An 11,546-nucleotide genomic window follows, 5' to 3' on the forward strand; every position below is an offset into this window, starting at 1 on the left:
GCCCAAACCCAAATTCAGCCCTCACACCAAGACCCAGCCCTGCTCCAGCTTAGCGGTGAGACACACACACACTCACACACTCACACACACACACACACACACACACACACACACACACACACTCACACACACACACACACACACACACTCCCTCCCGCCCATGTGCTCGCACACATTCAATTTTAATGTGATGAATTCTCTGGGATATTCCCAAAGAAATTCATTCCAGTTCATTTGCAGAATTGACTGAACTCAAATTGAATTGACCCCCCCGATCCCCCCGACACACACACGCACACACACACACACACACAGCGCATTCCTCCACCCCCTGAGTGTTGTCTGCCCTGGCGAGCCAGCATGCCTGTGTGTCAGAGGGGTTAAACACACTACTCCGTCATGTTGAATGAGCCGCCCTGCCCCGGTGAGAGGTCGAAAATAGCCCCGCCGTTACATCCACTGACGAGCACTGACAACAGGCTCCTGAATCAGCACTCTGAATTAATCACTTTTGTGCTCCTGTCATGTGCGGGCCCGCCCCCGTCTCTCCCCTCCCTCTCCTCCTCCCCCTCCCTCCCCTCCTCCTCCCCCTCCCTCTCCTCCTCCCCATCCTTCTCTCCCTCCCCCTCCCTCCCCTCCTCCCCCCCCTCCCTCCACTTCTCCTCCTCCTCCTCCCCCTCCTCCCTCCCCTCCTCCTCCTCCCTGCAGAACGTGAGATGGACCGGCTACGCGGCCGGTGCCGTGTCCGCCATGAAGAAAGTGTTCAGCCAGTACAACCTCACCTCTCTCTCCGCTCAGGTCAGTGGCCGGAGAGGGGTGGGCGAGTCAGGGTCTCGGACCGGGCCGGCTGGAGAAGCCGGCCGGTTAACTGGACTTACCCAGGGGGCAGCGGGACTGGGCAGAACCAGAAACACACACAGCTACAGCAACATGTGCTTTACATTTGTTGAAGCCTTTGTCTATCTCCTAGCGTTGGCTCTATTGTATGCGTGACTGTGTGTTCTCATGAGTGAAGTCTTCATAAGTGTTCTGGGAATATTTCTGGAGAGAAGTGCGTGAGTGTGTTTAGCCAAGGTAACTATGTGAGCTGGAACAGCCAAGTTCTTTGGGAACATGTTTGCTGAGTAAATGTGTACGCCTCGTTGAGTAAATATGCGAGCTGGTGAGTCTCTTGTATCTACTTCTCTCTCTCTCTCTCTCTTTCTCACCCTCCTCTCTCTCTCTCTCCCCCTCTGTCTGTCTGTCTGTCTGTCTGTCTGTCTGTCTCTCTCTCTCTCTCTCTCTCTCTCTCTCTCTCTCTCTCTCTCTGTCTGTCTCTCTCTCTACCCCCCTCTCTCTCTCTCTCTCTCCTCTCTCTCTCTGTCTGTCTGTCTCTCTCTCTGTCTGTCTCTCTCTCTCTCTACCCCCCTCTCTCTCCCTCTGTCTCTCTCTCTCTCTACCCCCCCCCTCTCTCTCTATCTCTTTTTCTCACCCTCCTCTCTCTCTCTCTCTCTCTGTCTGTCTCTCTCTCCTCTCTCTCGCTCTGTCTGTCTCTCTCTCTACCTCTCTCTCTGTCTGTCACTCTCTCTCTACCCCCCCCCCTCTCTCTCTCTCTCTCTTTTTCTCACCGTCCTCTCTCTCTCTCTCTCTCTCTCTCTCTCTCTCTCTCTCCTCCTCCTCTCCAGACCAAACTGGCTTTGCAGAAGCAGCTGACCAAGAGCCTGACCACTGGCTTCCTGCCCAGCCCTCTGACTCCGCCCACCCTGTGCACCATGGCAACCAACCCGCTAGCCCGCCTCCACCCGGGAACCACCACCTTCATCCAGACGCCCTTCCTGCCGGCGCTGTTCCGGCCCGCCCCGGGGCCCCTGAGGGCCACACACACCCCCATCATCTTCTCCCCTTACTAATGACACAGCCCCCCCCCGTTACCCTCTCGAGCTCCGCCCCTGTCCCTTTACCAAGCCCCACCCCCAACCCCAACCCCACCCACAGCCTCCGTTACTGTGACCCACGTGACGAGGGCCACACACAAACTATGCAGGCCGCCACAACCAGGATGGAGAGAGCGAGCAAGCACACTAACCTTGGCCCTCGGCAGGGAACGGGGCCGGCTAGCGGCCCCTGGCATGGAGGATCCACCCCCAAGGACAAGGTCCCGCCTCCCCTCCGTGCCCTTTGTGGTGGCTCGAGGAAAAAGGACACGCCTCCAGGAAGTGACTGGTGCAGGACGTCTCTTTAACAGCCATTTCACGGGTCGATCTGGTTCGGATTATTAATATTATTGTGTAATTTATTAGAGAACAAAACTAGAGAAGTAGATGTATGTTTAGTGTGGTTGACACAAAAATAAGGTCCCTTTACTTGATACGCAGTTTATCAGAAGTTCTTCGCTTATTAGTTGTTGTCTTTTGCAACGGGATTAGCATCATTTAGGTCACGGCAGAAAATGAGGCCAAGTCTCCCGTATAACTGGAGGAGTCCGTCATCTTGTCACACGCTTGCTCAGATCCAAAAACTCAAAGCAATCAGAGTCAGGGGATGTCTACACACACACACACACACACACACACACACACACACACACACACACACACGTGCGTCGCCTCTTCTTAGATGACGAAGCCCTTTCTCTCTGCGAGTCACACGGCTTTCATAACTGAAATCTTTTCCCCCCGCGTCCCCGATATCAAGCTTTCATTAAGGTCCTCAAGAAGGTCAGGCTGTCAACTCGATTTCGTTTCAAGTTGCAGATCAGGCTTGATGAGGACCTTTGCTCTGCAGCGTGATTCATGATGCTGCGCCTCTACATCCTGCCCCCCCCCCCCCCTCCGTGAGTGGCACAGTCCGCCCCCCCCATGAGTGGCACAGTCCGGTCCCGCTACCTCACAGTATATTATCACCTACTCCACGACTCCTTTCCCTAGAGATTAAACCAAATTTCTTTCTGCCCCCCACTGCCTCCCCCCCCCCCGCCCCCCCCTCACGAGCAGCAGAGGACAATTCCTCCGCCGCAACAAACAAAGTGAACGAAAGAAGTGACTTGGATGTGCTTTCAGAGGCGCGCTGAGAGGGTGTGTGTGTGTGTGTGTGATGGCAGCGGAGAGCAGATCACACAGTGCCTGATTGGTTCTCATGTCAGTCTCTGCCAGGCAGGGAGGAGACCAAGCACAGTGCCATGGCAACCATACACAGCGTATTTAAAAAATATATATATAAAAAAAAAAAGCACCTTAAACATATTTACTCATGAAAGCAATGAAAACGTGTTTTTTTCTGTTCTCCTCGTCTGTTCATGGTGCTTTGATCATTTCACACTGATTTAACTGAGCACTGATACGATCAAATTATAATTACATTTTTGTCCATGGTCAGGATCGATCTCATATTGTACTTTTTTTTTTTCTTTTCTTCAAGCAATACATCCAATGGGTTTCATTTTCTCGTTGTGGAGAATCATGTGCGGTTAACGTGTGAACTTTGCCTCCCTTACTCTCCTACACAGTCAGAGGCCTCCATTGACTTGTGAAGAGTAATTTAAAATGATGGGTTGTGCTGATGGTTCTGGCCCTGATGGTCAATCACAAGCCTGTGTGGTGCCTGCTGGGCAGAGCCGGTCCATATATAGCAGCTCTCACGCCGGGAACAGAACCGGCTCGATCGGCTGACTTTGCTGTTTCACCTTCTGAGGATGAACTGGGGGAACTTTCATATACAGATTCAAGTGAAAAAAAACCAATTATGGATGGATAAGAGTGTTTTAGCCAATGCCCCTCTTCCTCCCAAATGATGCACACCTTCAACCCACTCAGTCCCCCCTCGCAAAATATGTGGTACAGTCAACACCAATGATCTCCTACTGAACACTTACTAAACACAACACATACCCCTTATCTATGTCCTCTGCTTCAGCTACAATACATAGAACCAAGGAGAACCCTATGCATTTTTGTTGTTCCTTCAGTGCAATGTGTAGTTCCGTGTGACGCGGTAGTGCCCCCTGTCGTGAAGACCCTGTAATAGCCATCCGGTCGCGCTGCTCCGTTCTGATCCGCTGTTTCTGTCTGAAGCCTGGTGGTTTCTGGGAATATGAAGCCAGACGTTCTCCCGGCCATGCCGAGAGGGTTCTCTCCCGGCCATGCCGAGGGGGTTCTCTCCTGGAGGGGGTTCTCTCCCGGCCATGCCGAGGGGGTTCTCTCCCGGCCATGCCGACGGGGTTCTCTCCTGGAGGGGGTTCTCTCCTGGCCATGCCAAGGGGGTTCTCTCCCGGCCATGCCGACGGGGTTCTCTCCTGGAGGGGGTTCTCTCCTGGAGGGGGTTCTCTCCTGGCCATGCCGAGGGGGTTCTCTCCCGGCCATGTCGAGGGGGTTCTCTCCCGGCACTCGTCTCAGAGAACCAGACTTTGCTTGTTTGTCTCTTTATCATCCAACGGTAACTCTCTGAAATATAGAACTTTTAAGGAAATTTTAAATGAATAAAAAATCTAGAGAAGGCAAATTGTATATGTAGAGTCTATTGAGTAATTATAGAGATTTTATCAGTCGCTTATACTGTTGTTATATCTGTATTATTCTGAAATGATATCCTAGAGGAGAGTAGATTCTGTCAAATGTCTGTCAGTGATGATGAGCAGCAGAAATATGCTGTTAGGGAAAGGAAAAATAATTTTCTGTTTATTTTATTTACACAAGTTTTACCTACTTGTTTTTTTTTATCTACAAAAGAGACAAATGTTGAAAAAAGTGCTTGAGTGTTTTTTTTGTTGTTGTTGTCTTCGTCAAAGTTTAACTGAGGTTGAATTACAGCCAACATGTGGGATTTCAAAAAAGGCCCTCGGATGTGATCCTAACCTCAGGTTAGCGTCGGGCCTTCTCAGGGCTCATGCTGTCAGCTCCATTTATAGTAGTCGGCTTTAGGACCATCCATGCAGGAGTGCACATGCTCCATGCTGGAGGGAGGAGCTGCATGCTGGAGGGAGGAGCTCCATGCTGGAGGGAGGAGCTCCATGCTGTAGGGAGGAGCTCCATGCTGTAGGGAGGAGCTCCATGCTGGAGGGAGGAGCTCCATGCTGTAGGGAGGAGCTCCATGCTGGAGGGAGGAGCTCCATGCTGTAGGGAGGAGCTCCATGCTGGAGGGAGGAGCTCCATGCTGTAGGGAGGAGCTCCATGCTGGAGGGAGGAGCTCCATGCTGGAGGGAGGAGCTCCATGCTGTAGGGAGGAGGTCCGAGCACACACACACACTTGTGTGATACCACGCTGTACCAAGAAAGGGCACAGGGGGGAAGGGGGTTGGATGTTCTGAATCCCTCATACAGAATGATGTGGGTTTTAGAAGGATAATGTAAACTGAAGCTGTGGGTTTGTGTGTGTGTGTGTGTGCGTGTGTGTGTGTGTGTGCCTCTCCTCCTTTCACAGAGCACAGCTAAGGGAACCCTGGACTGTAGAGTTCAGACGTGCCCCCCTTGGGGCAGTTAGGAGTATATTTACTATATCAAGTGGCACAATGGTTAAAACACAACACTATGGCAACATTTCCTTCTCTGCCATTAGCTTTGATGATATTTTAGCAATAAAGATGTGTATGCCCAGAAGGTCAGAGTTGACTGATTCTACTAAGATAAAGCACACAGAATTCCCCATGATGTATTATGATTTCCACAAAGGGGTACGACAGTGCTAAGTGTTAAGAAACCGATTCCATGTTTCTCCTGGCCCAGTTATACATCTGGAGAGGCTGCATGGCCATGCTAACTGGGTCTGGACCTGAGATATGACGAGCACTGACTTTTCTCAGAAACAAGGTTTTTGATTCTGTTTTGTATTACTTCTTCTAGGTCTGCATATGTGCTGGACATTAGAACACAAACTTCCACTTGTTTTAGAAGTCCAAATCACACTTTAGCTACAGTTGTATGCTGGCTAACGACAGTTGTACCTCCCATCTCACATCAATATTAATAATATCATTGACACATAAGGATATCTATGCCAAGGAATAAGATGCTGTTTAGAGCCTTGTTAATCTCCTATCGGCAGTGTCAGTCCCCACAGGCCGACAGAGGATCGCACTCTGGGATTGGCTCCAGACACAGGAGAGAGATTAGGTTCTGAACAACGCCATGGAATCCTACCGGGTTCTACTACATCACATCTCAGCTTTGATCTCTCCCCTAATCTGTTCCCTGAGTCAAGAGGCCCCGTCTCGCTCTCACCTCTGAGGCCCGTCTGCCGCCCTGTAACGCTAATCAAACGAGCATCTGTCGACTGTTTGGACCGTGATGTGCTGTTACATCCGATCATTCTGTCCACTTCTCAATTAGCCATGACTGTATTTATGTCCATGCCGTGTCCTTGTTTGTATGAAGGTGAGCCCTTCCACATGATGATGATGATGATGATGATGATGGACAGTGTGATGTTCTCCCCATGCCAGCTCTGCCCTTGTTGAAATGTTAGATTAAGCACAAACATGCCTCCTCTCGTGCCAATCAAGGGAACGTCTCTCTAACTGATACATAACTGTGACTACAGCCAGCGTCGGCGCTGACGAGTGGAGTGACACCGCTGTCCCTCGCTGTGGTGCTCGCTCGTCCCCCTGGCTCCCTATCAACCCCGCAAGGACATGTCTTCAGTGTGTGTGTGTGTGCGCGTGTGTACTGTATGCGTACTGTATGTGTGTGTGTCCGCATGTGTACTGTATGCGTGTGTTTATGTGTGTGTGCACGTGTGTACTGTATGTGTGTGTGTGCACGTGTGTACTGTATGCGTGTGTGTGTGTGTGTGTGTGTGTTCGTACCTAGTTGTACAGTACATATCAATATCTTGACTGCTTGTGTTCAACTGCAAGCAAACGGGACATTACACAACATGAACAAAATGGTGATCTAGGGGAAAGAAAAAAAAACCTATGAGGGGACATGGCCAGTATTTATTGTAATGCCTTTGTCATATGTTCATTGTACATTTTAATCCCATGACTTTATGATGTACCATAAGAATTGTAAGGTGGAGAGAGAGAGAGAGAGTGAGTACCATATTTTGATAAGATATTGCTCTTTGCTTAAATGTTTTTGTCTGTTTAGATAATGCAAGGTTGAACAGTGGCAGAAAAAGAGCAGAGAGAAAGAGAAGGAAAGAGAGAAACAGAGGGTGGAGAATGAAATAAATTGATTAGATCTTCCACTTTAACTGTGTCATTATTTACTTCTTTATTGGACCATACGTATCTGTCTGCTGGGACTACCCGTTTATCAAAATGTCCCTGATAACGGCAAACAAAACTAAGCGTAGGCTATTTGTCATTTGATTAATACACTTGTTTACCTGTGCACCCACTCTCAACAGAATTGTAGCTTTTAGTTGTGCATGGGGACAAAGAGATCTGAGCAGTTGCACAAATAGAGGGCTTGATTGTGCAGACAATCATAGTTAGAGGTTAGGTTACATTATTAATCCCACAGGCGCAGGAAATCACCTGACACGTTGGCGAGGAAATTAAATGTTTCACGCTGCATATCCTCTCACAACATTAAAACCATCATACCGCATCTTAAACTCCCGGATGACCTACTGCTCCAAGTAGAGGGTCACTAGCCTATATACCCAGGATGTGTAATGATGCTGGGCCATATGGGCCGGAACTAAGCCACAAGAGCCAGATCTGGCCTGTATATGGCCCAGATCCGCTTGCTATCTGGGTAGCGGCTAGTCTACTCGGCAGATACCACGTTTCCGTAAATGGCCACGTAAATTCGTCATGTGGAGCGAAGGAAGCGTCACTTTTAGAGGCCATAAGTAGCCTACTACGTTCCAGCAACCGGCATGGACAATGACTGACAAGCTTGAGATACTGTAAAAATGAGTAGTGTGTGTGTGTGTGTGTGTGTGTGTGTGTGTGTGTGTGTGTGTGTGTGTGTGTGTGTGTGTGTGTGTGTGTGTGTGTGTGTGTGTGTGTGTGAGAGAGAGGGGGGGGGGGTAGAAATTCTATTTGCTCAGTGTGTCCCCGGGGAGGGGTAGATGATCACAGGCAGGGCTTCGTGGTCTTGCACTGGCACTAAAAGACTGTCAGGGTAGAGATAAAAGACATTGCCTATTTTTCCTCTGGGCAACATCCTTGGGGAAATGACTCCTTTAGTGGTCGCTGCAGTCTTTCGGCTGAGCTCGACCATAAATCATCGAGAGGACAAGCCACAAATCTGCTCCCTGCCTCGCATTTTTCGGGCTGTGTATTTCAAAACGCTACCGTTAACGTCACATTTTTACTGAAGGTCGATGCAGCAGGTGAACCGCTGTACAAGTATATAACCAATGTATAAGTCTTTGTTACACTTTGACAAGTGATTGCAGGAGGGGGTGATACATGCACAGGCCTACTGGCAGTCATAAAAAAAACATAACGCAACACTATAGCCTATTCTCTGAGGCAAAACTGAGGTGAGTGGAGTATCATTTCAGAAATGTAACACATGAGGTTTTTCTCATTAACTTGCATTAACCTTTCCATTAAGTGATCCGTGTGGAGCTACTGGCAAGCTCATCGACTCTGCCTAAACATCTCTGACCTTGTCACATATGTAGGGCACAGCTCCAGTCGCCATGGGGACCTGTACTGTAGGCTATACCTTAAAAAAAATGTTTCATTGCAGAGAGGTACATTTAGTTAAGATTCAAGATTCATTTATTTGTCCCGAGGGAAATTTGTCTCGGACATACAGGCTGCTACACACAGTGCAAAGGTGCCATAACAAGGACAAAACAAACATGAGTGCAGATGTGTAGGAACAGCTCGTTTCTAGGCGGTGGGAGATCGGGTGTATATAGACAGTAGATTCCATAGTAGCCTACTGTGGGATTTCTCTCCTATGTCAGTGAGTAGGCTAGCCTACCTCTTGGTTATCCCGTTGTTCCGGAGCCATGTGCCATAAGCGGAGGAATCATACCCTACCATTGTCTGAAGAACTAGACTAGAAGCTGGCACAGATGAAGCAGTGTGCTATACTGACTCTCGACAGGAAGGCACTTAGGGGCGATGCTTAATAAGAAAAGAGAGACCTCTGGTGGTCATACTGCTAAATGCAACCCTCTCTACAACACCCGACACTTGGAATGTAAAATCCCATTTATTACACTGGTCGAGTCATTTTGTGGTTTTTGGTTTATGTGGGTAGTGAGGGAAAGTCTGGACAAAGAAAATTCTCTCTGACCTATATTTCAATCAATCAATCAATCAAAGCTTTATTTGTATAGCACATTTTCATACCCAGAGGCAAAACAATGCGCTTTACAGAGAACAAGGGAGGTGAGCATACATCCCACCCCTACATATTCCAGAGGGAAGCAAAAAAAAACAGTATCACCCAGGGGCCAGATAAATGAGCTGTAAAAAATTCTTCCCTTACCCCTCTCAACAAGGCGATCGAGCAAGCTCCTGGAGTATTTCTATCTAAGCTCAAATAATTACTCTAATAATATGTAGTGATGGTGGTACAATTAGGAAGTTAGTAACATTCCATTGATGACAATTTAGTACTGAATTAATTACCTCATTAATGATCCTGCAAAGATCTACCTTTTTACAAATAAATCTCTAGATGCTATTGGACACATTATCAAGGATGTTCCTGGGGTCAAAGGGTGTTTGGGGTCATTCAACAGCATCGCCCATTACTAAGCAGAACCAGTGTACACACAGTGTAAACGACTCAAATAAGATGCAGAGAAAATATGCTTTATTTGTTTACAAAACATGCAAACAATTATCAAATCTCCACTTAAGATATACTGTATATATTCCATCAGAAAATACATCCATATCCAAAATACAATTCAACACAAAGATGCACAATGTCAAAACATCAAGGAATTTTTTGCTATGTAGTGTAACAAACACAAATGTTTAACAGAGGTAAATATCTTGATATGACAGAAAATAACAAACGATCTGAAATTGAAATATGTTAACATGGATTTGCTCAGTAACTAAGATCATTATGCTTCATTGCCAACGTGGTCAAAGTCAATAAAGTATGACATCATACATTAATCCACAATTGAAATAGAGTGGACAGTAAAAAAAGAGGAATGTATTGTTTTTTTTTCCATTTTCAAAAAAATAAGAAAGAAATCTTTTTTAAAGAAAGAAGCTTTGATTCATACTAAAACATTTAACTTTTCTCTGAGTGGATAGCATGCCAGTAGTGTAACAAAACCCCTGATAACCAAACAGTACACTCATCCACCTCATTAAGCATCTGTATTGTTTGGTTGTCAATTTAAAAACGTGTCACAGCTCAGTTAAGTGTTCATTTCTGATTCAGTACACTCTGGCAGCACTCAGCTGTCAACAGACCCACTCGACTTGTTCTTGTTGCGACTGAGGGGGAATGTGGACTTGCTCTGAGGCTGGGTCATTTTACTGGCCAGGTAAACAAAGGGCTCAATTAGGCTCCGCCTATCTGCAACCGACACCTCCCACAGGCGGACTTTCTCTGCCTTGGCCCAGTGCTGGGCAGCTTCCGAATCCACCCTCCTCTGCTCATGCATATCCAGCTTGTTCCCCAGCACCACGATGGTCACCTGTGAATAAACCCAGATCATCCATTAGTCATACTGTACCAGTGAGATCATCTCAGCTACACATTTGATTAAAGAGGAATTCACAGAACGGAGGGCCACAGAAACACATGAAGATCCTGACCTCTTTCTTGTCTCTGTAACGATCAATGTCCTTTTTGAGTACCTCCATCCGCTTGAAGGATTCCTTACTGTCGATGCTGTAGACGAGCACGAAGCCATCTGCGAATGAGTAGTAGTGGCGAGGGAACTCCAATCCGTCACGCAGTCCTCGAGTATCATAGAAGCGCACCTGCTCTCGTGTGCCACGGTCAGTTTCTATGGAGCCAATGTAGATGTCCTCTAAGGTCTCCATTGGCTCCGAGCCTACGGGGAGGTGGTAGAATCAATTTACTGTACATATGTAGCTCGTTCTCATACATACATACATATTACATACATACATAGGATTCAAAGTAGACCTACAACGACATCTACAACTCCCAGGTTACCTTACCTGCAACATGGTTGGCATACAGCAACTGCTCCAGGACAGCAGTTTTGCCAACAGCGGCCAGACCACATACCACCACTTTACAGCTCTTGCCCATAATCACTGGCAAATCTGTAGGACATTACACAATAATCATTTCAATGTACCAGTAGCTATATCTTGTCATAATGATAAAACATAAGTCACACACAAACGCAAACACACAAACAGCAACACACAACATAGTTAGCTAGCTACAATAGCAGTAGTTAGCTTCATAGCTACCGTTACTCGGGTAGTTAGCTAGCTAACTTAACTGTCTGCCACAAGCCATAGGAGCTACCTAGCTACTAGTAATGTTCGAATAATCTTCCATTGGACAATGTCCATACAATTGAATCCATTCAACTTACCTTTTTAGCTCAATTTGTGTATTTGTTTGGAAAAAGCGAGGTAGGTGGCTTGCTCAAGTTCGCTACATGACACTCCCCGTCGGACGACTGCGGACTTCCTCCGACTTCCT

General features: G+C 47.4%; 2 protein-coding genes across 2 annotated transcripts in view; one reads left to right on the forward strand and one right to left on the reverse strand.

The window, feature by feature from the left end:
• znf385c (zinc finger protein 385C) overlaps nt 1-1,889 on the forward strand; it is a gene marked incomplete at both ends in the record, with an annotated part of 34,984 nt that extends 33,095 nt beyond the window's left edge. The window contains 3 exons of the mRNA XM_084448424.1: nt 1-55; nt 709-798; nt 1,665-1,889. The exon at nt 1-55 is cut by the window's left edge and continues 44 nt beyond it. Of these exons, the coding sequence (XP_084304550.1) occupies nt 1-55; nt 709-798; nt 1,665-1,889 (370 nt within the window). The remainder of the gene's footprint in view (nt 56-708; nt 799-1,664) is intronic.
• Nucleotides 1,890-9,749: 7,860 nt separating this feature from the next.
• Nucleotides 9,750-11,531, reverse strand: nkiras2 (NFKB inhibitor interacting Ras-like 2). Its single transcript, XM_084449273.1, has 4 exons — nt 11,437-11,531; nt 11,048-11,155; nt 10,676-10,917; nt 9,750-10,554 (listed from the first exon to the last, which is right to left on the reverse strand). The coding sequence occupies exons 2-4, from the start codon at nt 11,139-11,141 to the stop codon at nt 10,312-10,314; spliced, it is 579 nt and encodes a 192-aa protein (XP_084305399.1). The 5' UTR covers nt 11,142-11,155; nt 11,437-11,531; the 3' UTR covers nt 9,750-10,311.
• Nucleotides 11,532-11,546: the final 15 nt, after the last annotated feature.

This window comes from Borostomias antarcticus, assembly GCF_949987555.1.
Source record: "Borostomias antarcticus genome assembly, chromosome: 14".
NCBI classification, from domain to species: Eukaryota; Metazoa; Chordata; class Actinopteri; order Stomiiformes; family Stomiidae; genus Borostomias; species Borostomias antarcticus.

Bases quoted from the DNA above. Each gene is read 5' to 3' on its own strand.
- nkiras2 (XM_084449273.1), bottom strand. From the start codon at position 11,141: ATGGGCAAGAGCTGTAAAGTGGTGGTATGTGGTCTGGCCGCTGTTGGC. The intron at 10,918-11,047 runs GTAAGGTAACCT...ACCTCCCCGTAG, and splicing joins GTATGCCAACCATGTTGCAG to GCTCGGAGCCAATGGAGACC. The intron at 10,555-10,675 runs GTCAGGATCTTC...GTTTATTCACAG, and splicing joins GTTACAGAGACAAGAAAGAG to GTGACCATCGTGGTGCTGGG.